Raw genomic sequence first — 25,990 nt, 5'->3', positions numbered from 1 at the left:
ATATGCGTAAGGTGGAATTCACCCTTGTGCAAAAGTCTAATGTAAGGTCTATACACTGAGTGGAACTTAACAGGTGTATAAGCCTTATACTGGAGCTCTGCACAGGGGTGAATTTCACCCATAATACCTAGAATATATGTAATTAAAGCATTCGTTAATATTAAGGTCACCCACGCATGTAAATTCCACACAAATTCTCCCACAAAATTCCCCGACAAACTGATGCTGAACTCTAAGGTCTGTGGACTGAGCTCTTTTTATTAGATGAATTTTTAGTTGTGCATTAGTGATGTTGCACTTAAATTAATCTAATAGTGAATGAAACCCTGCTCTTAATCCAACCCACATCAAACTGGACAAGAAAACAGAAAATTTCTGTCATGTTTGAAATGAAAAAGTTTCAGCATAAAATCTGTGATAAAAAATCTTCTGGCACTGACAACTTTTTTTTGGCTTGCCCTCAAAAACACCTTCCCTTATTATTTAATAGCTAAGCAAAAATAATTTCTTTCTTAGCGCTTTACAAGTATATGATAAATGTGGAGAGTCTCAAACCAAGAAAAAAAAAACCCAGTTATTTTATCCTTATATCAATTGCAGCATAGGACTATGTTGCCTGCAAACCCCTTGTTTGATTGGATTTATCATTTCATAAATTCTAGGACTTTGAGTCCAGGCATGTAAGAGTAAGAAGGTGTTGCTGCGGACCTGCTTACTTCCCCATCTCAAGTATGGGGGGAGGTAGGGCATTGGCAAACACTTTAGCTCCTTGCCAAACCACTTGCTGCTCAGCAAAGCTAAACCACTGCATGGGCTGTCTAATCTGATGCTGGTTCATGCCATCAGCAAATAACTACACCCTAGAAAAAGGAAGAACCAGGGGAGGAATTGTGAGATGCCTCCTTGGGTTGTGCAATGTATACAACTTCCCTTACTCAGGGATCTACCTGTAGTCATAATCTAGCCAGAGATTGTTCTAGCTATAGGAATGATAGGCAGCTGCCTAGGGTGGCAGCTAGATCTCTTGGCAGCTGCCTGAAATGGCAGATTTGGCCCAGCCGCCCCTCCATATGACAGAGGGGTGGCTAGACCAAACATGAGTGGCACTGCGAACCCATCTGCAAAGTTGCAACATCATTCACTCAAACTGGGCCCGGCCACCCCTCTGTCATGACAGAGGGACAGATTAAGTCAAATTTGAATGGCGTGGGCAGCGGCACACTAAAGTGTTGCCTAGGGTGGCACACTGTGTTAAGTGGCCTCTGAATCTAGCTTCCAGGTATCAAGGTACTTGGTTTACTACATGATATTGCCAACACCCAGTCTTCCAAAATCATGCGTGAGCCCCCAAAATCATAATTTTAAAAAACCTATTTTGGAAGGTTTTGGATTTTTTTGCCTTCTGGTGTTGGAGCATTTAGGTTCACATTTCCAAGCTTTTCTCTGTAGCCAGGAGAGCTAGAATCTCACTTTAAAAAAAGAAAAAGAAAAATTGCTTTGATTTCACATTACAACCTGGTTCCAGCAGCTGGGACTTTAAGAGAAACACCAAATATTATGAGACTCAAATTATGAGAGCTGGCAACACTGAATAGTTGCAACTATGGGGTGACTTTTCTTACAAATTCAGCATGAATTCTTTTTTTAGTATGTTAGTAGTGAAAAACTCAAATGTTTCCTAGTTGGTGCTTTAATCAAAAATTGTTTCTCAGTGCAAAATAAGCAAGGAAAAAGATGATTTCCCTCTCCCATTCCCATTGCACAGAGAATTAAAAGTGCCTGGAAAACTAAATCGGTCTCCTGAAAATCTGAATATACAATTACATGAAATATATTTGCAAACCAAATTGTAATGATTTATTTGAAATTTTTTAGTATTATAGTATTTACGTAGTAGTGCTTGTAAATATGCTAATGAATGTTTATCACCATTAACCTATGATAAACTTTTAAAGCATGAAAACAAACCCCTGTGATGAAAAAGCTCATTTTGTAAAAATGAATCACTGATCTTGCATATGTACTAGATTTTTTTATGACATCATGTTAGTTTTGCTCAGCTAAAGAAATAACATGTACTTTGGAACTGTTGGTGTTCAAACAGGAATTTAATGGATTATCATTTTCCATTTGTTCTGTGGCTTCACTGGCACATCATAGCCCCATCCCTGTATCCAATAGCAGCCTAAACCCTGGTCTATACACAAAATTGCACTGGTTTAACTGAAGGTGTACCTTCTAAACTGATTTAGTTAAACAGTTGCAACTTTTTCTGAATACTCTTATATCAGTTCAAATTGATGTAAAACAGCTCAGACAGAAGAGCATCTACACAGTACTTTGCACTAGCTTAACTAAATCGGTTTAAAAACACACTATCAGTTACATTGGTACAACTTTGTATATAGATTTGGTGTAAGCGTATCAGTTCCTATGCACGTGAAGCTGTAAAGAGAGAATGTGCAAGATTCATTACATTTTTGCTGGTTTCAAGGATTGGAAGGAATACATAAAGAAATCTACAATATTTTTTTTTTTTGTCACTTCGATAGACCAAACACATAAGCAGTGCCAACAACTACTGTTCATTCCCATATTTTCCACTGTTTTTCTCCCCGTGTGAATCTTCTTCATCCATATCAGATTCCTTAGAATTTCTGATTTAAACCAGTTATTGATTTACACCTCAACTTCTGAGCTTTGTAACACAGCCACTGTTCTTCCAGCAAAGGAGAACTAGGCTGAATCCAGCCAGCCATGTTTCCTTCTAATTGAATAGAGGTGTTATTAAGCAACATACGATGCTCTAACCAGGTGCAGTGCACACTATTTTGGCAATACTCCCAGGCCTTTTCAACTTAGGGAGTGAGAAACTGGTTCATGCACAGCTACAGACTGGGGGCCGACGAGCTAGGCAGCAATTCTGCAGAAAAGGACCTGCGGGTAACAGTAGATAAGAAGCTGGATATGAGTCAGCAGCGTGCCCTGGTTGCCAAGAAGGCTAATAGCATATTGGGCTGCATTAGTAGGAGCATTGCCAGCGGATCGTGGGAAGTATTATTCCCCTCTATTCGGCATTGGTGAGGCCACATTTGGAATATTGTGTCCAGTTTTGGGCCCCCCACTACAAAAAGAATGTGGACAACTTGGAGAGAGGGCGACAAAAATGATTAGGGGGCTGGAGCACAAGACTTATGAGGAGAGGCTGAGGGAACTAGGCTTGTTTAGTCTGCAGAAGAGAAGAATGAGGGGGGATTGATAGCAGCCTTTAACTACCTGAAAGGGGGTTCCAGGGAGGATGGAGCTAGGCTGTTCTCAGTGGTGGCAGATGACAGAACAAGGAGCAATGGTCTCAAGTTGCAGTGGGGGAGGTCTAGGTTGGACATTAGGAAAAAGTTTTTCACTAGGAGGGTGGTGAAGCACTGGAATGGGTTACCTAGGGAGGTGGTGGAATCTCCATCTTTAGAGGTTTTTAAGCTGCGGCTTGACAAAACCCACGCTGGGATTATTTAGCTGAGGTTAGTCCCTGCTTTGAGCAGGGGGTTGGACTAGATGACCTCCTGAGGTCCCCTCCAACTCTATGATTCTATGAACCCTGGTCTCTAGCCAGTTTAACATGAAGCACTTCCATTCAGTAACTAATTTCATCCCTTTCAGTCTGTTAACATGACTTTAAACATCCAATTATACACAAAAACTATCCCATAGGTACTGTGGATGATGGTGAGTTTACTGAAATATAGCAAAGAAGATGCTTCCAGCAATACTAAATGAGATTATGGAAGTTTAAACAGCTTTCTATTAAATATAATACGTCAGTTACTTTTAAGCGTTTGTATTAGTAGTCATGTTAAAAATGGAAAATCACATTCTCATCTGGTGTAAATCATCATAACTCCATTTAGATTAATGAACCTATACAGATTTACATCAGCTGAGAATCTGGCACAAGAAAAAAAAATAATTCTGAGCTGTACCTGACCTGTTGTTTAAATTTATAAAGACATAAATTCCATTTGACCAAATAGTTTTCCTGGAAGATCTAATCTTCATTACATATTATATAATTGAATATATTTTCAGGTATTTATCTAGTAGAACTTATATTTCCTATGCCATGTTTCATTACTAGCAATTTTAAAAATTATGCTCAGGCCAAAAATAACATTTTTATATTCATCTGTATTCATTTTATATTCATCTGTATTCATCTGTATACATACACAGTGATTTTGGGGATATATTATGGGTTGTGTCTCAAGCATTAGAAAGTAAAGAAATCGATAATAGTAAAAAAAAAAAAAAAAAAAAAAAGTATTGTTTTAATAAATGTAATAATTTTAAACGATTTTCCAAGTATTCAAATTATGGGCAAAAATTCATATTAAGCTGCAGTAGCCCCAAATAGAGAGAAGTAAGCATGGACCTGGACACAAGGGTCTACATTTTTCTTCTGATCCTACCAGTGAATTGCAATGTAGCCTTGGATAAATGATTGTGCCTCTGAGACAGCTACTCACTCCTCCCCCTATAAAATGGGGATAATAATTTGTCAAGTACTTAAAGATCTGTGAATGAAAACTGGTATAAGTGTTAATTATTATTATAATATTGTAGGTGCTGGCAAAGACATGAACTCTCTGAGGAATATTGGTCATGATCAATTTCCCTTAGCATTATTGAAAAAAAAAATCTCATATAGAAGGTTCATGATCAGGTTAAAGTCAGAAATTAAAATACCAAAGCAGGTATTTTAATAAAATAAGAATCTAATTTTTATACTACTTATTCACGTCTTGCATTTCTCTCAGCCTGGACAATGGAAATTGATTTGTTTCATTTCCTGGTTCTTCTGCATTAGCACATGGCCAGCTCTAGACCAAATGGCGTCCTAGGCGAGATGCATCTTTGGCATGCTCTCCCTCCCCACCATTTGTTAAACTTTTGAATACCTTATTTTTAATGCATTTGTAGTCCATTTCACGACTTGATGCACAATTTGCATGCATGATTTATCCCTGTCATATAAAATGATAAATTTGCTCACTAGGATCTCTAAATCTGTATTTATTCAGGACATATCTCAGCAAATAAAAAAAAAAATTTCCTCTTTGCTTATAGGTACTTTTTATTTTAAGAATAACAGAAATGTGCTAACCTCAAGAAATTGAATTGTGCACCAACTTTGCGTGGATCAGTATCAAATAGCGTTACAATAGGTGACAGCCTTAGAATGTTATCCCTAGTCCCTTAGATCAAAAGTCGCTTTTCTCATCTTTGCCTTTGTGAACGGTATTTCTTTTATATTGTTGCATAAATAGGGATTCAATAGATATCTCTGGTGTCTCATTAAATGTGTCTTTTATTAGTCACCACTTACACTCTTCAAGTCTTAAAACACAAGTACACTTTCACAATTACACAGTAAAACAAAGTTCACAATATTGCAGCTGGGCTCTCACTTCACTTCAGATTGTTCTTATATCTCACTGACTGACTGGTGATGCCCTGCCCATTATATATCCATGAGGGCTTGGATGACAACATTCTCAGACAGGGGTCGGCAACCTACAGCACACATGCCAAAAGTGGCATGCACGCTGACTTTGAGCGGCACGCGGAGCCCTATCCAGAGCTGCGCTGCTCCGTGGTTGCCGCTGACACTGCTGCTGGAACGGGCTCCAGCCCATCCCTGCTGCTGAAAAGGGGGCTCCAGACCGCCTGCCACAGACACTGCCACCGGAATGGGGTTTCAGACCACCCCTGCCACCAACACTGCCGCCGACACTGGGAGAAGGGTGGGGGGAAAGATTGGGCACGGCCCTTTGTTAAGGTTGCCAACCCCTGCTCTAGAAGGTTTGAGGAAAATGTAGTTCTCAGAAAGTCTGGAAGGTTCCATGAGATTCTACAAGGTCCAGAACATTCTAAGAGGTTAGTGAAAAATGAATCCACACATGGAATGCCTAAAACATTTTACTTCAAACATTATTTTTCCCTTTTGTCGCTAACAACAAAAACAGCACCCTGAGCCCAGTGCCCCCCAAGCGTGGTACCCCAGGCAGTTGCCTGGGTCACCTGCCCCTAAATCCGGCTGGATGAGCACTAAACTACGATACTGTTTACATTTAAACCAAGAAAAAAGTTTTTATTAAAATAAATAAATGAAATAATGAAAAAAGTTCCATTTAATGCTAGGTGTTGTAAAAAGTTTTTTGTTTCCCTTTAAACAAAAACTTATATTTTTGGACTTAAAGTATCAATACAATACCCTTTTACCCAATACAATCTATTCTTAAATGTCTTCTTACTTTGAAATAGCTTCCTGAAAATGCTGATGTAATTAACAATGGTCTACTGAATACTTACTAGGTATGAATCTGAATAGAATTCATGGTTCAAGTCTAAATTTACGTTACTGTGCCAAAATACTACAGAAGAAACAGGAAATGTTATGTTGGCATTGTTTTTCATACATAGGGCCTAATCCTGTAAACTTGCACTCATCTGAGCCATCTTTACTTTCTCACAAGTAGTCTTAAAGTTTGCAGTGTTTATTGTAGCCGTGTTGGTCCCACTCTGAGAGAGACAAGGTGGGTGAGGTTAAAAGCTATTACTTCACCCACCTTGTCTCTCAAGTAGTCTTAATGACTATTATTGCAAGTAAGGGCTGCTCATGTGAGTAAGATTTTGCGGGATCAGCCCTTTCATCAGCAAAAAAAGCCCCTCACAAATTTAAATACAGTAGTAAATTTCATTTAAAAAAGGGGATGGGCCTCAGCAGCCTCCAATCTGTTTGTGTCAGTTATCTGGAGGTATCTTTACCAGCACTGTGAATTGATCTTTGAGGAATTACTTGGTGATTTCAGATAGATTGGAAGTCTGACAAAGTTGTACTTCTACTATACAGAGTTGCCAGACCATAGAATCCATGGTTCAAGGAGGTGCATATCCATTGTTATTGATAAAACTGGAGATTGTGAGCCCAGTACAATGGTATCTTGATAACTCTACAGAAATGTATAGAATATGTGCAGTTTATGCTTGGGATTTGAATTTACTGTCTCAAACTTATCACTACTTAGCATGCTTTATTCAGCAATCACATCATTCAATAATGTTGAAAGTTGAAGATCTGCTGCATGCACAGAATTTGCAATGGAAAAAAATGCAAAGCCTTTTGTTCATTATGGACGAATTCTGGTTCTGCACAAGGTAACTGTGCAATAAACCGTAGGCCAATGTACATTCAAAAAAAGGATTCTTTACACTACTCTGACAGTATAAAAGGACCTTTTAAAATTGGTCTGAATGTAGGCCTGAGTATAAATGAGAATTGGGGCCCTCCCCAAACAAGTCTTTAAGTGATTAAACAAGTGATTAAAACTTGAATTATCCACTGTTGCGAACCCTTGCAATTTTTATCCCCAGTCTTGTGATTATTTTTTTTTTTTCCCTTGAGGACCCAGTTGCTGGAATTTAGAGATTATATGAGAATCTCAGCCTTTATCTTTTTTTTAAAAAAGCATGAGTTTCTTGTCCTCATGTTTGCAGAGAAAATCTTGAGGACTTTAAGCTAGACTGGAAGGATATAAAAGAATCTAAAAGTACAGCTTTTAAAAAAAACCTCATGATTTTAAGCTAATTATTCTGTGGGGCCTGACTCATGATTCTTTTAATGGTTGGGATTGGCAATATTGTGCACAGTTTCCCCGCCTCCCCACATTTCTAGATTGTGCAGTCCCGAACTAAATAGTTTTCAGATTCTGAATTGCCATTGTTGCATGTTTCACCTTTCAACTTTGCTGAGGAGTAACCCATGCTTTCTGCTAGGCTGCATTTAGTTGATAGCTTTTGAAAACAATCCATATTGCCCCTTTATTCACATAATGCTTTTCTAATGTAGCTTCAATCATCTAAGAATTCTTCTGGCAGCTGTTGTTCTTGATTGTTCTTTACTACTTTTGTTCAGTGTATTGTTGCTTGTGGTTCTCTTCTAATGTCCATTTGTTTCTAATGTGGCCTAACACAGAAGCTGAATTATTGTTGAAATTACCAATGGGGTATTCAGTTTCTGTGTCTCATTTTCTGACTGCTTTGTCTTCAGCTATCAACTTTTCAGCCCAACATGTGTTTTCCTTCATCTTCTCTCCTTTTAACAGAGGTTCTGCTTGGCTTTTTCCTCTAGTCTTGTGCCATATTTTCTTTTCTTTGGAAGTGAGGGAATGAATAATGTGCTCTGAAAATTGTTATATATTTATGTCTTGGAATTATTCTGATTCAGCCAACAATCAGTGCCTTAGAGAGAGAGAGTCTTGGCAGGATCCAGTTTAAATGGTTAATCATCAGTAAACATTGATTTCACCTGACACACTGAAATTGATGGAAAAAAATCCATCAGTAACTGTTGACAAGTTCAATCTCAGGTGCACCTTGCAGAGATCAGCCCTGCTACCATGTTAGGAAGCCCCTTGCAGCCCTGCTTTTACAGCTCCTCCCACTCACTCACTCACTCACTCACCAACTGAGAGTGTTGGGGCCATCCCTTGGTATAAGCCATTCAGCAGTGGGGTGGCCTCCCCTGTGACCTGATCTTCCTCCTTGCAGTTGTGGCTGGAGGACTCTGCTTTGCCTTAGCAGGATCACAGCCTTCCTCATACCTTGTGCCTGCAGGGATTTGGTGTCACTGGCCCTGCAGCCACACAGACTGCCTCCTGTAGCACTGCTGTGAAAATTTATTGATAAAAATCAGAAAAAAAAAAAGAAAATAAAAATTGATAGTAACAAATTTACAAAAAAATAAAAATCAACTTCTGCCAAGCTACTCCCACATATATAGTTAGCACAGAACAGTCAAAACAAACTAATATAATTACAGTAGATTAATGATTATGATGTTCAAAATGTGAGCATTAAAAGGCAAATGTTCTTGATAAGATAAAATCAGCTGAAGGGATTTTACTTAAAATATTTACCTTTGGGGGACGACCAAGTATAGAAACTTACAGCACAAAAACTGATCATTTTGAAAAGTTAGGCACATGTAAGAAAAAAAGTTATAATTTAAGCAATTTACAACCTTAACTATTTGCAGACACTGCTATGCGCCTGCAACAATAACTAAATTGAACCTTTACTAATTGAATTCAAGGATTTTTTCCCCCTACATTGTCACTGAGTTTAAAGAACATTTAGACTCAACTTTCTTCTATTTAGGAAATGATGTTGGTTTAGAAAGACATTACTAGAAACCTGTTCTACATATGTATTTTGAGGAAACCATTTCTGACTCACTTTATACCTCAATAGATGAAGTTCATCTTGGTAAGGTTTGAAGAAATTTAACTATCCTTCAGTTGAGACCATATTATAATGCATCAAATGTACACATTTTTAATAATTTCATATTATAAATTTTCATATTTAAGTTCTTAAATTTGCAATGATTTTTTTAAAGTAGATGTTTCCAGGACTGGATTTATGTCAAGGACCAAAATAAATGTAATATGTAGACTGTATATTTATTATGTCTTATTTAAAGCTAACCATTAATGATAGGAGTCAAATAATTTGCAGCTGTGTTCTTTTTATTTAGTACCAACAATGTGCAAGAAGTGAGTATCAAGACAGTTATTGCCCAGAAAGCTTACAGTCTAATTGCCATAGTAAAGGTGATGAGGTGGGGAAGAGATAAGATTTAAGATATAGGCTGAGATAGAGTTTTGCAAGGCTGTGAAGATGAAAACAAGAAGTTTAAACTCAGTGCAGTGAACAAATGGTAGCCTTTGAATTATTTATTAAAAGGAAGTTGACACGGTCTGGTCGAAAGTCAAGGAAGATAATTTTGGACAGATCGGAGGGGAACATTATGATAGCAAGAAGCCCAAGAAGATCTGGTTACAGTTGTCAAGGCAAGGGATTGTAATGGTGTAACCAAGTGTATTAGGTCCAAATGAGCAAAGCATTTTAACTCATTTAACTTTAGCTATGTGTTTATGTTCCATTGACTTCCATGGGATTTAAGCGCAAACATAAATGCTTTGTTGAATGAGGATGGATTGCAGAGTTAGGACCTTAGCTTTCAAGATGGGTCAGACCTTCAAAGTGTTATGGAAAAATAAGTGGTAATATTTGGTATCAGCCTAGCTGCGTGAGTAGAAGGACAGAAGCTCTCAAAGATAAAAATGCTTAGTTCTTACACTCAGCAAAACATACATGGGGTCTCTTCTTTCTCTACTGCCTGGTATTGTTTTACCCCATGTTTGGTGATCAGCAGTTAGTCAGTATGCACAACTACTCTCCACAAATGTTATAAAATGGATTTGCTTTCCACTAACCTCCATGTTGTCAGTGAGGGCATATTCCAGTCCTAATAAAAAGGACTGTATATACACAATATATATATACTGTATACATAAAAAGGACTGTATATACACAAGAAAAACACTTTTGAAAGAAATGAACCTTGGCAGTTGTTTATAATGTCTTTAATAAGATATATCAATCATGTTACAGTGCTTTGTAAGTCCTAATCATCATGATTTTATTTAATCTAATATCAGTGAACAGCTTGTGATTCACCATTGTAAAACTAATGTCCTCCAGCAATAGCAGCATCACTGAAAACATTCGTAGAGTGGGAATTCTGCCAAAAAGAATTAGTCTTTACATTATTCATTGATTCATTTTATATATATATATAGAATCATTTCGCTTCATTTTCTCCCTCCTGCTTTCAAGAGGCCAAATGCCCCAGAATCATTGAGACCATTTGCCTTGTGACAAGTCTAGAAGCATATTGTAAATGTGTCTCTTGCTGGCTTTCCAAGGATGACTTCCCATTGATCTTTAACAGGAGTTTTGTGCACGAAAGCACCACAGGCTTGGGCTATTTCAGCATACCATTGTTGTGATATGGGAAACTGATTGTGAAACTGAAACTGTGGTATGGGAAACAACTGATTGTTGTGGATGGGAAAAAATGTAGTCTAGGTTTAAAACTGACACCCATATTCTGACCATATAGTTTAACATCTGAAATTTTATTCTGCTTCCTACTGCTTGACAGATTAGATAGATGATCAGGAGCAAATTCTGTTCTCTCATTCATGCAACCTTCTAGAAGTAAATGAGCCTCAAAGTGAATATTTGTATTGCCTTTAAATATTACTCATTTAAATAACGTTAGTAATTAATACTAACAGCACAGCAAACATCACTACACAATGCATGGCTAATAATATTAGACTAAATTGAAGGTATCCGAATACTTGTTTTTTCTAGCTTTATCTTTTTCAGGCCAGATTCTGACTTGGCCCCTGCTTAGATGCACATTAGTGGAGTGAGGGGTGGGGTGCATTTTGACCTTAAAAGAAGCTTCCCAACCCCACTCCTTTGTGTGGCCCATGTAAGGGCCAGGCAGCATTGCAGTCCCTTCACTTGGCAGAGTTTAATGGGTTCTTTGTTCTTGGGAATGTTGGAAGCAGTTAGTTGTTTTTGACAGTTGATTCTCATCAGCCAAGAGTGGAAAAGTTTAGCCTAGAGCTCTAATAACTAGAACTGGGAGTTTCAATAGCTTAAAACATAAGGAGAGGGCAATTTCAGAGAATATACAGCTTTTCTTAGAAACCTACAGAGACACCTACTGAGAAACAAACTGCAGTTGTGAGGGTTTTAGACACATACAGATACCATCCACAGGTGGTGCTGATGCACATGTGATAAATTGCAGATCCATTGGATAAATGCAATTAATCATGCCACTTTTGACTGCCTCCTCTGCATTCTGCCCACTAATCCATCCCTGCTGAGTATACTTCTGATACTCCACTGCGATTTTTTTCAAACAACTATTTAAAAAATAAAGAGCCTGAAGCAAAATGACGTGCCAGAGACAGAGATCCTTCCTTCTTCCAAATACGGAATGTTCCTCTGAAATAACACTTGCCAATATTCAGTTCTATACACATAACAGGCTTAAAGTCCAATAGCTTATAGCCCCTCAGGAAAAGAAATGGGAAATGTCTAATGCTATAGCTTTGAAAAGGGGGACTCCTGACAAGACAATATTTAGTTCTAGCCCTGGTAGATCTGCAGCATCTTACTATAGTGAGAGAGAATTAGAAGTCTTAATATTTTTTTCTTTGATTACCTACATTTCTTCTTTTACCTCTGAGATCTGTACAGTTATGGTGAAATCCTGGCCCCACTGAAGTCAAGGTGGTTAGGGTTTCACTCTAGGTATCTTTACACTGCACAGCCCTTATAGCAGTGTATAGAATAGAATCATAGAACATTAGGTTTGGAAGGGACCTCAGGAGGTCATCCAGTTCAACTCCCTGCTCAAAGCAAGACCAACCCCAACAAAATCATCCCAGCCAGAGCTTTATCAAGCCAGGCCTTAAAAACCTCTAAGGATGGAGATTCCACCACCTCCCTTGGTAACCCATTCCAGTGCTTCATCTCCTAGTGAAAAAGCTTTTCCTAATGTCCAACCTAGATCTTCCCCACTGCAACTTGAAACCATTGCTCCCTGTTCTGTCATCTGCCACCACTGAGAACAGCCTAGCTCCATCCTCCCTGGAAACCCCTTCAGGTAGTTGAGGGCCGCTATCAAATCCCCCCTCCACCGTTCTCTGCAGACTAAATAAGCCTAGTTCCCTTAGCCTCTCCCATGTGCTCCAGCCCCCTAATCATTTTTGTTGCCCCCTGCTGGACTCTCTCCAATTTGTCCACAACCCTCCCCTAGTGGGAGGCCTAAAACTGGATACAATATTCCAAATGTGGCCTCACCAGTGCTGAATAGAGGGGAATAATCACTTCCCTCGATCTGCTGGCAATGCTCCTACTAATGCAGCCCAATATGCCGTTAGCCTTCTTGGCAACCAGGGCACACTGCTGCCTCATATCCAGCTTCCAGTACATATGCCGCACACCGCCCAGCATAGGTAGAAATAGCAGTGGAGATAGTGAGGTACTGCTTAGGCAAGTAAAGACATGTCTGAACCCTGTGGATATGTATCCTGCATGGCTCTATATACGCCCAAGCAGTGTCTTCCCTGTCGACATTGCTGTTTTTAGCAGTGTAGTCTCTCACTGCTTCCCTGCTTCTGCAGTCTTTCACCATTGCAAGGTAAGGCTCCTGCAGCAGGGAAAGGCTTTGGCAGAGGGGAGGCAGTGGGGAAAAAATCCACTTTCATCCTGTCTGCTGCAACCAGTGGTGTGCAGTGTAGACATAGCCTTAGTGTTCAGAAGCTATGGTGATGGGAGCGGAATAGATTTTTAGGGTTGAGAGATGGACTCACGATATTAAATAGAGGCAGGCAGGACAGGCAGAAGGATAAAGAAAAAAGAAAGGAAAAATTATTTGATACTCCCTTTTTTATTCTTGGATTAAAAACGAGGTGTAAGGCAGTGTACTCACCACCCGTAGCTCCCCCTTATGTCAGGGTGAAAGGCTGAAAGCACTCCGTATCTCTGGGGCCTCCTGCTAGCCATCTGCCTCTCTCTGGGTCTTCCATGGCTCGACCCTCTGGCCAAGTCACATAAAGTTCTAGGCCAGGGTAACAAAAGATCCAGCTGAAAGTCTGATATCCATATAATAATTCTAACGCTGCTCTCAGGCTCCACGGAGCTCCTCTCAGGCTCCTGTTCTTACAGGCCTTCCCTGTGGGCCTCCCTCATAAAGCCTAGTCTTGCTCTTGCAAAGTTCTTCCTTTATTACTTCTTGTCTTAGCAGTTTTACCCTCACTGTTTTTCCCTTCCCCAGGGACTCTGGCAGCTTCTCCTAGGGATCTGCCTGCTCCTTGTTGGCTCTAGCTTAGGGCTTCCCCCACAGCACTCTGTGCTGTTCCTTATGGATTCTCCTACCTGATTTCCTGTCTATTTAAGCCCTGTTTTAGGTTTCACTCCAGTGGAAGCCTGAGCTCACTGTGGGTTTTCCCATCTGCAGGAGAGTCCTGCCTTCTCTGCCATTTCTCCATCCCTTTTTCTATTTCTTTTTTCCCCACACCGCATGGTGAAGCAGACTTGACTGGATAGTTTATGGCCACCACCAACTATACATCCTAAACATCAGGTGGTTTATATTCTCTTGTTCTGCTCTGTGTCTTTCAGGTCATGTAGCAACCCTTTTCTAATACTACTCCATTTCCGTGATATTTTTACTAAATAATGTAATGTAACATTTGTTACTTTGAGCTTTTTAAATTCCTCAGAAAGCTTTCTCCTTTCTTTGTCAATCCCCTCACATATCCATAAAAGGTGATCAGTTTTCTCTTCTATCTTACAGCATGCACATAGTCCATTTTTGTATTTATTTATTCAGAAATATTTTTATTTAGACCACAATGGCCAGTTAGTACTGTAAACAAAATCACTTCATTTTCCCTCTCCAGGCCCTGAAGTATGTTGCTATCCTCAACTTCAGGGTAAAATTTAAAAAAACTTCTCCCTCTTTTTTCATCATCCAGTTGGTTTTCTTTTGCCATTCCTCTGTTAATTTTTCCTGTACTAGGCTTTTGAATTCCTGTTTACTCTAGGATATTTCTATGTCAATCCTTCCATTTACTATAGCCCTTTTAGCTGCTTTGTCCACCATTTTGTTTCCTGCTATCCTGATAAGTGCTGGGATGCAGGCTAATGCTGTATATATCCCCAACTGTACTAACTCTGTTATTAGAAATATAATTTAGTTGAGTAAATCACTTCTGCTTACAGAGACTCTCTTATTTATTGCCATAAGGTATGATACTAAGTCCAAAAAAATGACGACTGCTGCAGAGCATACATCCCAGATCCAGTTTAACACCAGCATTGTTGTCACTAGTTCAGATGTTAGTACATCTAAAAGAATATATTATTTTGTTGTTGTCATAATTCCTAATTTTCATATACAATATGCTGTCCCTACTCTTCCTGGCTTTTCCCCTTCTTTTGGACCCATGTATATATAATTGACAGAAATGACTTCACTTTTGATCTACATACTGGTAATCTTCATTTTGTGTACCTATTGTCTCCTTTTAACCATACATTTATAAAATAAATCTAAATCCACATTTGGACATATGGCTTTTCCATCCATAACTAACTTTTTCATGACTAAAATTTCTGACTTCATTTAGCTTTTCTTTGTCTTTCAACTCCACGTTTTCACTCAAACGGCATCCAGAGTTCTAACGTTGTGTGTTATAGGTGACCAATTGAATTCTCATCAATCTTCCTATATTTATCTGGTATTTTCATCATTGCAATTCCCATTAACTTTGGCCCAGAAAGTTAGCTCCAGTAGTTTTATTTGTGGTGTAACTGGCATTTCACTAGCAACTATTTGTAGTACATATGGGTGTTGTAATAAATGCACCACCTATCCAGCTATGCAAATCATAGTTCCTGTGCTTGTATTAAATCTAATTTTTAAAATTCTGATTTTGATGCTGACCTGAAAAGCTTGGCAGCTGTGGTAGATAACTGGTCTGATTAAGGCTCTGTATACCATCCGCAATGTTTTCTTATACGCCCCCCGAATTTGTCCCAGTGATACTTCTAAGTAGGTTGATCCTTCCTTTGCATTTATCTTTATCATAGTCTATATACTCTTTCCAAAATAATTTGCATCAGATATTACCACTAGGAATTTAAATCTTTCACTTATATATATTTGTTCTCTATGCAGATACAATTTCCTCTCCTTTGTAGCTTTCCTATTTGTAAAGATCAATCCATTGATTTTAGCTATGGAGAAATTGAAACACTATGCATTTCCCCAGTCTTTTATGCCACTCAGTATTCCTGCTCCTAACCCATAGAGCACGGTCATCTACAAATAGAGTGACAGATGCCCTAGTACTTATTTGTTTTGGAAGATCATTTATCGTAATATTAAATAAGATCAGGTTGACAACATTTCCCTGTAGTGTACCATTTTTAATATTATATATATTTGACATAGCTTTCCCGACTCTGATCTGCATGGTCCTTTTATTAAAAGATTCTTTAATCCATTCATATTCTTCCCCTATTATTACTGTACCTACTTTGTACAATAAGCCTTCCCTTTACAGCATGTCAGACACTTTTTCAGTATCTAGAAACACAGCCATCCCGAAGCCTTTGTTTCTTATATTCTTTTGTATTTCAGTTTCTAATTTAACAATATAGTCAATGGTGCATCTTTCCCTTCTAAAACCACTCTGCACTTTATCTATAATGCCATTTTTTTCTAAATACCCTCCCTAACTGAGTTCTCCTTTCTTTTTGTATAATCTTTTCCTAACCCTTTCACAGATGAGATCCCTAGTTATCATTAAGTTGCCATATTACCATCTGATGGAGGCTAACTGGTTGGTCACAGGCAAAGCTTGCTTTAAAGGGCCACTGTGACACTGGGTAAATTAAAAATAGAAAAAATTGCATTAATAGTAGTCAAGGTCTGAGAAATAAATCACTCAAAAGTCAATTACTTCCCAAATTATCTCAGCCTTAATTCTGCTCCTATACATATTCCCTAAAATATAGTCTCTCTATAGTCTCTCTAATTATCATCATAATTAATACTTGGGCAAAATAATTCTCTGTTACACTCCAGATTTACATCAGTGCAGTTGAGAACAGATCTCAGCATGTGGTGTTGAAAGCACTGTAGTCAAGATTAATGGGCATATTCTCTTGATGGCTCTGTCTCCTATTTCAGGTGATTACATATAAACCAAGGAGAGTAGAGAGGAGAAATCCGAGTCTCATAACACAGGGATGTTCAGAGATAACACAGCAGAAGCATTGTGGATATTCAGTTATTCTCTTCCTCTCCCCCAGTTTTAGTAAACAGAACCAAATATTCTTCTACACATGCAATATTTGCATTGTCAATAAACATAACGGCCCAGAAAACATAGCTGTTTTACTCAGGCTGCAATGATTGGCATTGTCATTGGCATGAATTTTCTGTAGTGGTGATAAAAATAGAATAATCAGCATATTATTTACACCCAAGAGATTATTTTTTCTGCTGTGTGACCTCAAGTGTTATCCAGAAGGACCTGCTTTTGCTGAGTCCTAAAAAAGCTGATATGAGACATTTAATTAAAAAATGCACTAGAACACAACAATATACGTCACTAGCTCTACCCTTCTGTTTTGTATGTTTGCTGTGTAGTTTTGAGTCTGTATATCCTCAAGCAGTACAAATGGAAAATGTATTTGATTAAGGTGTTTTGCAAGAAACAAAAGACTAAAAATGCCTTGTCCCCAAAGCCAAATTATATTTAATGGGATAAAAAGTAGCAATTTCCATAACTGTACTATAGTCAGACATGAAATTATCAGTTTTTAAAGAAACAAATTCCAGCTCTCTTTTATGCTTGGAATACTTCTTTTTACAGTATACATGGAATTTATAAATCATCTGTTCAGTTTTCTTTCTGAAAATAATTATTTTATGAATGTAAGCCATATGTTACAAGCCATAATGTAACATTATTATGTTTTGTGGTAGCTTTTGGTATGTTAAATTTTGTTAGTGATTAAGATGAGATATATTTTTATAACCTAGCAATATCGTTTTTCCCCATTAATTAAAGTGTGTGAGTATACGTTTGTAGAACATACATACGTAATAGATTTCAAACAAACTTTTACAAATCCATGCTTTTTCAGAAGATTTGATCTCGCTTTGTTTCTATCCCTTCTAGTCTGCTCCCAGTTTTCAAGAGGAGTCTTTGCTATTTTTGGATTCTACGACAAGAAGTCAGTAAATACCATAACATCATTTTGTGGAACTCTTCATGTCTCCTTCATAACTCCCAGTTTCCCGACTGATGGAACACACCCATTTGTCATTCAGATGAGACCTGACCTGAAAGGAGCTCTTCTTAGCTTGATTGAATACTATCAGTGGAACAAGTTCGCATATCTATATGACAGTGACAGAGGTAAGATACAATACAACTTATCAGTATAGTTTTTGCTAGATGTACCTAATTGAAATGATAAAGTAGTATTACAAAGGCAAGCAGGGCAGGGAGAAATGTTTTCCCTCCTATATGTGTCACTTTAACAATATAAAACTCCGGTCTGAGGAATAGAAGCTTATCTGACTGCTGTATATGGTCAAATAATAAATGTGTTTAATTGAGAATGAAATAGTTTCAGTATATAATAGAATTATGTACATGTGCTGATAAGCATTGATGCAAGTATAATGATGGCTTTGGAAAATAGTTCCCATAGAAAATCTATTTTAAAACACATTTTAGTGTTTCTCTATTTTTTTAATGTAAAGCATTAAGGTTATGAGTGCCCTACCAATTAAAGTTAGAGAACCAAATCAAATTTCAATCAGTTCATTTCTTCTACCAAACTGCAGCTCTAACTGCAAACCCAACAACATGTAATCTACTTCTTTCGTCTTCCCTAATTCTCACAGTTTCAAACAATAATTGTCCAATTTATGAGGATCCAGAACTCTGACTCATCACAAATTCCACCCACCTAGAACCCCACTCAGAAGTCCAATTAGACTTGGTGGTAGTCAAGAGCATCAAGGGATTGGCCAGTCCCACAGATTCACTCCACACAGGGTGCAGCAGAATCTCTAATTGGGGAACCCAGAGTAAAACAGAACCTTGGACAGAGTCCCTGCTCCTAAGGAAACAGCTCTAGGTCTCTAGACCTAAGCCTTTGCCTGCCACCTCTCTGTTGAACTTGGATTACGTTACCAAATCAAAAGTCCACTACCAGTAGGCTCAGATGACCCACTAGCTCCAGACATGTCCTGCACAATTCCTATGTCCTTTTATGAGTACTGTAATAAGAATAATCTATTATTTTATACTATCAAAACAAACAGTGTTCAAAGTTGGAACAGCCTGTTGAAAATGGTAGGTGTGTCTATTAGTTATATTTGGGGGTTATATATAACATTGTAAGGGGAAAGGTTTTTAATAATCTTTGTTGGAATTCCACCTTTTTCTTTTTTTCTCCAAGCGGTCTACGCTTTTCCTTAATAATCTTTCTCCATCTTCTTTCTGTTTTCCTTTTGTCCTCTGTCTTTCAAAGCAATTGTGTGATGGTTCTTTAACATGTTCATGGACCAAAAACTTTGCTTAAGATTGCCTTGCCATAAATAAATGTGCATAAAATGGTCAAGACATAGTTAGATTTAAAAGATGGTTAAAATTTACCCTCATATACCATTTTTTATTCAAGCAGTGCAGTGGGTTTTACCTACACACCTTCAAATATCACCATCTTCCACTGGTCTGGTCTGCATTGTGTTATTCAAAAAAGTCAAAAGAAGCTTCTTCAAGGCAGTTTTCTCTGTTTTTTTTAAGCCCTGCAGTTAGGTAAACTAAAGGTCTCCTCTGACCTCTAAAAATGACTTATTGTCATGCAGTATGATCCCTGAGCTTGGTCTTCTCTCAGATTCCCTTCAAGTTCACATTAGAATCAGAAACATTCTTTGTCTTTCCAGAAAGGCCAAATAGCTTATTCAATGCTCCATCAATCAGCAGCATTGCAGTGTGTGTCAGTACACTGCATGTGATTTCTATTTAGGAAAATTCTGCAAAGCACTCATTTCTTACTGTACTGAAGGGAGTAAATAACTAAGTGAAATAGTTATATATTTCCACATTTTGGTTTTGTCATTTTTGTTTGTTTTTTCACTCAAGTGGTCAGACACCCAGGTGATAGGTGATAAGTGATAGGTGCCATTTGAAAATCTCTAGGGGCATGAAACTGCAATGCTTACTTATGTTGAGCATTACTCCTGGAGTTTTCTCATTGATTTCAGTGGGGCTACCTTCAGAGTCAAGTAGTTCTCAATGTTAGTAAAAGTGGCAAAATTGTACCCTAAATGAGGAGATGCCATATTTCAGCTCAAAACACCATCCCCTCAGTGACCAGTGGCAAGGAGGTGTCTATAAAAAGTACATACGATTCAGCATGTTATTTTTTCCTTCCACTTTGGGAAGAGAGAGGCTTATTCCTATCGGAGAACACATTAATAAAATGGAATCAAGTGAACTAATAGCAATTACAATTCAATTACTTATTCTAAAACAGAGGATTTATTACTACAGCTCCATTACATTGTTAGGGACTGATCTTGTGAGGTGCTGAGCATTCTGACATCCCATTCCATTAAGTGAGAGTGAAGGTGTTCATCACCTTGCAGAATCAGACCATTATTTAGTTCAGCACTTTACTCTCTTACAGATTATCACATCTTGTTTTTTAATCTTTTTTACCTTCTATACCCCTTTTTTGCGTCATATATAATACTGAGTGGTAGCAATTGGAGTTTGAATGGGTTATAGGGAGAATGGTGACAGTGTTAGAGAATTCTATCTGCAGCCAAATTACTAATTCAAAAAGAAAATGCCAGTCTGACATTTTATGCAATTGCCTCCATTTAGTTCTTCCATTCAAAAGATCACTGAACTAACAGTCTGTCTCATTATGAGCACTTAGGATCAGGAGCATTTTCCCCCAAGTCTGAATTAGTACTTGAATATTTAATATATTACATCTGGGCTTTATGCATTTTCCCTACACAATTGTGCCACCAGACCAGTTATGCAATGTCAGCAGAAACATGTCCAGTAATAGATATATCAGATATAAAACAACCTCCAGTAACAATATGTCAGATCTAAAAGTCCATATGTAACATCTCCTTACTCCAAAAATTAAACTCGTTGAAGAAAAATGTCATTTGCTACTTTTACTCAGAAGAATTTCATAGAATGAACATTGTATTAGTCCCATCAAAGGTGATAATCTTCTGCATGTATAAGTATCATGAAGCTGGGGTAAACACCTCTTAAGGCTGGAGGTCCAGAAATCTGGAGGTTTCATGTAAATGAATCAATACCTTAATTTGCATGTTATGAATATGCAATGAAAATGAATCAGGTTGTTATCCATTTGAATTCAGAAATCACCACCCTTTTCTCCTCTCTCTCTTTCTCTCCAGTTCAATCATAAATACTCTATGATTTTTCCTTAAAAGTAGAGGAGGTCATAGGAGTCATTTGTGTTATGAGAGTGGTCTAAATCTCTATCTATGTAAATAGTTAATAGATAAGGTCCCAGTAGATGTAGTTCCTGGGTTTTGCAGGACAAATACAATTTCTTGTGCACTGCAAATGGCTTCATCAGTGCATTTACATCAGTTCATAACAACTTGAAAGCCCTATGAAGGCAGCTATTGCTGATGGGAGAGCTCAGCCTTCTGTCCCTTGTTACACCTAGTCATCTTTCATGTGAGAATCAAGGTCTGTGCAAAATAGACTATAGTTGGATCAAAATTGTTACATACATACATAAAATCTGTCCAGTGAGACACAAAACTATGCTACACAGAATGTGTCTGGGAGAGGAGTTAAATATCTAATGGGGTTTCTGACCCTCTTAGTGAAAGGATTGAGGTGTGTACCCAAGTGTCCTGGCCAAATGCCAGCCAGGAGATTCTGCCTACCCAACACTGTCTTAAAATTCTCCCTGCTATTTCAATTGTGGTTGTCTTTCCCACAAATTCCCATGACCCTTTCGGACCATAAGTCCTACTCTGCTTTAAATTGCTGAACTGCAATGATCCATTCCTACCACCAGGGCCTGCTGTCTCTCCAACCCCAAGTCTGTAGGGACATTGCTGTGGCTGCTCTCTTCCCATCCTTTATTCTGTGGTTCTTTAAGGATTCACTCTGTTGCATGAGGCTCTTTATTGAGCCTGCCCATAAAAAGCAAGAGGTCCAAGCTGCCACTTGGGATCCATTGAAAGGGAACTAAAAAGGGGGTAGTCTTTCAAGGTAACTGGGAGATTTAACAGGTCTGCAGCTAAGTAAAAAGTATAGAAACCTTTGTGAGCAAAGCATGGGAATAATATTGTAAATGTATTGTGAATAACAATATATATATAATATATATATATATATATATATATATATATATATATATATATATATATATATATATTCAAACCGTGCCCAACTAAGATTCTTGCCAGCTCATAGAAAACATATATTTTAAAGACATGTGGGTAGACTGTAAGCTGCAAGCGGGGAGGTATTCTGGTTTTGCTGGCATTTAGTATATTGCCCTGATCTGGTTTAGAGTCTGTTGATTTGATTTTGCAAATAAGATATCTATATCTTTTTAAAAAGCCAACATCCACCTAAAAGAAAAGATTTCCCATGCACAATGTAAAGATCCACAGTTGTTTTCAGGAGTCATTGAATGTAAAGTTTTAAGCCTGAAATGATGGTGACCAATCTTGTGCATCATTAACATTTTCGAAGTGCCAGGATGAATTGTTAAAAGCCTGTCGGTCTTAGTTTAATGATCCATTTGCAAATTACAATTCAAATTTAATTCTCATTGTGTTCCTTGTCCAATTATGTGTGTAACTCTTGTTATTGTTAATGAGATTAATGTGTGAAACTTTCTTTACATCTCTTGACTGAAATTTGTCTCAAAGAAAATGCATAGCTCGGTTTATTTATGCAAGCCAGAAATGACTACTCAGGTTTTATGGTAGATAAACTGTACACAGACATCAGTGTGATTGTGAAAAATCTACTGACTTGGGCTAAATATTATATGCCATTCTACATATGCTCCTTTTGGGATTCTCTGGATAAAATTTATAGCTGATCGTTCTCAGTCCTGTATTGCTGGCAATTGATGAAATAGCATTTATTTCAGGGTAGGCATTCATTCCTGGCACTGAATCACATGTTTCTGTATTCTGTTCTCCTTTACTTTGTGAAAGGGAGTTGTAGCCCAGTAAAATTTCTACTGAACTTACAGTATATCGTTAGCTATTGAATTTGTGCTGACAATCCATCTCTCTATCAAGATTCCACGACTTTCCAATAAAATAAAATAAAATCAGAAATCTGTAAACATTACTTATATGGTATTAATACTGAGACTATTAAGGGTTAGAAAGAAAAGCATTTGATCAGATCTTCCATAATCGGGGTTATTACTTTCATCAACAGAAATAAGGGCTCCATAATAAGCACCACTAAAGTAATTGGGAGTTTTGCCATTGACCTCAATGGGATTGGGCTCAGGATCAGGCATTAAATGCATTGCCACTGAAGCACGGTGATGTAAATGGGTCAATAGCATTTAGTAATAAACAAGAGGTTCCATTGCTGTAATTGGATCATTTTTCTCCTAAAAGGCCTTTTTTGAAAAGTAGAGTGTCTCCCAAATGCATTGAAACGGTGATACAATCTCTTCCTGAAGCAAGCTGAAGCAAAACCAAAGGTTGTTGTTTTAGGGTCCAATTCTCTATTCCTGGCAATGACTTACATGGAAATTTTGTGTGCACAAGGAATGCAGAATCAGGGCCGTGTGCATCACCTTTTCAGGAGAGTTCTATCACAGCTATCTTTTCTGTTTGGCAGCAAAACAAGTTACTGTGTTGCTTTTAAAATAAATTAGCTTTAATCCACATGTTATGGGCGCGTGTTATTCTTGCAGCTTTACGGTTGTCTTTTTTAACTCTTACCAGGTTTATCCACACTACAAGCAGTCCTGGATTCTGCTGCTGAAAAGAAATGGCAAGTGACTGCTATCAATGTAGGAAATATTAACAATGACCGAAAAGATGAAACTTATCGTTCACTATTTCAAGATCTGGAGGTAAAAAAGGAAAGACGAGTGATTCTGGATTGCGAGCGGGATAAAGTGAATGACATTGTCGATCAGGTTTGTTACCCTCCATTTTTCAATATCAGCAGAAATGGAAGACTTCTAGGCTGCATAAGCATACATAATGAGTGCTCCTGTAGTGCTGCTTTTTCAGCAGTTTTTATTTGTGTATGATTCTATTTTGATGATCAGTTACTTTATCCTTTGCATCTTTTCTATTCTATTCTATGTAGGTTTTTGTACAGTGTTCATCATGGTAGGATCTGAGTGCTCTCAGCAGTGTATTAAGCAATATGACTGCATATCTGTCACATGTTTGTTCTCTCATCCTCTCCCTAGAAGGAGAGGCATGTGTAGTGGAGTGTCTTGTTTTGGTATGTTTTTTTTTTTTTTTTAATATATATCCGTTGTGATGTGTTTATGTTAGAGAAAGCAAGGTCAAAGTTATGCATCTTGCTCTCAGAGTGGAAAGTGGTGAGGTTTTTTATGTTCCTTAGTTCATGGGGAAGTTTGTTACACACACACCCACACACACTTCACTCTTATTGTTGAGAGTTCCCTTGTGCCAGTGGACCATTAATAGATGAGTTCCTATGATGCTGATGTAGCAAAAAGAAACTTCAGATAAGGAAGTGGCAGCCTAGTATCTATTGCTTTATGTGTTTTTATTATTTTTATTCTATATCCAATACAGTTGCTACTCATCAATAAAAAGATTTGCAATTACCAATTATATAATCCCAAAACTATAATTTAATATGGAGTAACATCTTTTCAATCTAACTGAAATTTCTTTTGGAGTGCAACTACATTTCCTTTTGCACTCCAAAAGAAATTTCAGTTAGATTGAAAAGATGTTACTCCATATTAAATTAGGAAATATATATATATATATATATATATATATATATATATATATATAAGTTGTTAAACTTCAATAATAAATAATAACCAAATAGGCTTTAAATAGTCTAAAACATGTAACTAGTAATTAGTTTAATTAAATGCATATATCATATGTTATCAGTGGACTCAATACAAGAGTAACTGGGTGAAATTCTGTGGCCTGTGACATGCAGGAGATCAGACTAAATGATCTAATTGTCCCTTCTGGCCTTAAAATCTATAAGACTTAGTGTTAGATATTGCTCTTACTTATACCCAAGTACTCCACTGAAGCCAGTGTGTGGAATTTGGCCCATTAACTCTTGGTCTAATCTAAGTTACAGGATACCTATCTCTGCCTTTCTTAATTTATCATAAATTAAATAAGAGAATCAACTTAATGACCTTTCTTGTTCACATTGCTCCACCTCTCACTTATTTGAAAGGTTTGGGGAGACCTGAAGAGTTCTTCCTACTTCCAGTCTTTATTTCTTTATGGCAGTGTAAAAGCAGATGGCTGTATTGGTCCCTTACTTCACCTGCTAGGCAGGGAAATGCAAATGTCTTTGAACTACTTGACTCCCTTAAAACTCTGGATCGATTGTAAATTATTTTAGATCAACACCTGCTTTTGCATTAGGACCTCAAGATTGGGAGGTGTACTGAGTTGTGCAGACCCAGAGTTCCTTCCTCTCAGTACAATTATTGGTGTCTTTGACGCCACCTATCATTTCCCAGAAAAGAGACTGTCACAAGAGTCCACGTAATGCCTAATCCCAGTGCATCTGGAACGCAGAGCTGGTTAGCATTTTGGGTGTGCTTCCAAACCCTGGAAAAACAATATTGCCAGCTCATGTGATTTTGTTGTTAGTCTCATGATATTTGGTGGAGTTTTTTTTCTTAAATCCAAAGTGCCTACTATCAAGTGATTGTGAGAATTTCTGCTTTAAAAAAGAAGAAAATTACTAGCCCTCATGTTTGAGGAGAAAATCTTGAAAATGTGACCCTTACAAGCTCAAAACCTGAGAGCAAATAAAATAAAATTAGTCATTTTCAAAATCTCATGATTTTTAAGCCGATCTCATGATTTCTTGGAGCCTGACTCATGATTTTTGAACAAATATTAGAAAAGTAACCAACTCCTGTCCACCGTAATCACAGCACTATCCACAGGGCAGACATTGGGATAGGTTTATGGAGCGCCTCCACACTTAGTGGACTTCTGCTGCCTAGCTGTTTGTGGAGAATTGCCAGCATTTTCAAATGATTTTCCAGGGACAATTCTCTAAATTGGCAGGGAGTCTGGAATTTTCTAGACTCCCAGCCACTGAAAGGTTTACTGTACGTGCTGGTGAATTTTAGCACTTATATATTGCTTGGTAACTATCTTTATCCTCATTTTAGAAAGACCAAAATAATGATAAAAAATTTAGTGATTTGA

The 25,990-nt window shown here is 37.7% G+C and overlaps 1 protein-coding gene across 3 annotated transcripts in view; it reads left to right on the top strand.

Moving 5' to 3' along the window:
- The window catches only part of GRIA2 (glutamate ionotropic receptor AMPA type subunit 2), a 126,376-nt gene that overhangs the window by 33,165 nt on the left and 67,221 nt on the right, over positions 1–25,990 (top strand). For all 3 annotated transcript variants that reach the window (XM_067551837.1, XM_067551836.1, XM_067551838.1), the window contains exons 2-3: positions 17,688–17,927; positions 23,525–23,721. In XM_067551837.1, coding sequence (XP_067407938.1) covers positions 17,688–17,927; positions 23,525–23,721 — 437 coding nt within the window. The remainder of the gene's footprint in view (positions 1–17,687; positions 17,928–23,524; positions 23,722–25,990) is intronic.

The sequence above is a fragment of the Emydura macquarii genome, unplaced genomic scaffold (genome assembly GCF_026122565.2).
Source record: "Emydura macquarii macquarii isolate MOO-44397 ecotype Brisbane River unplaced genomic scaffold, CSIRO-AGI_Emac_v2 contig_1363, whole genome shotgun sequence".
Classification (NCBI taxonomy): Eukaryota; Metazoa; Chordata; order Testudines; family Chelidae; genus Emydura; species Emydura macquarii.
Note: the sequence above shows the minus strand (reverse complement) of the source record. Positions and strands in the feature narration are given on the sequence as shown.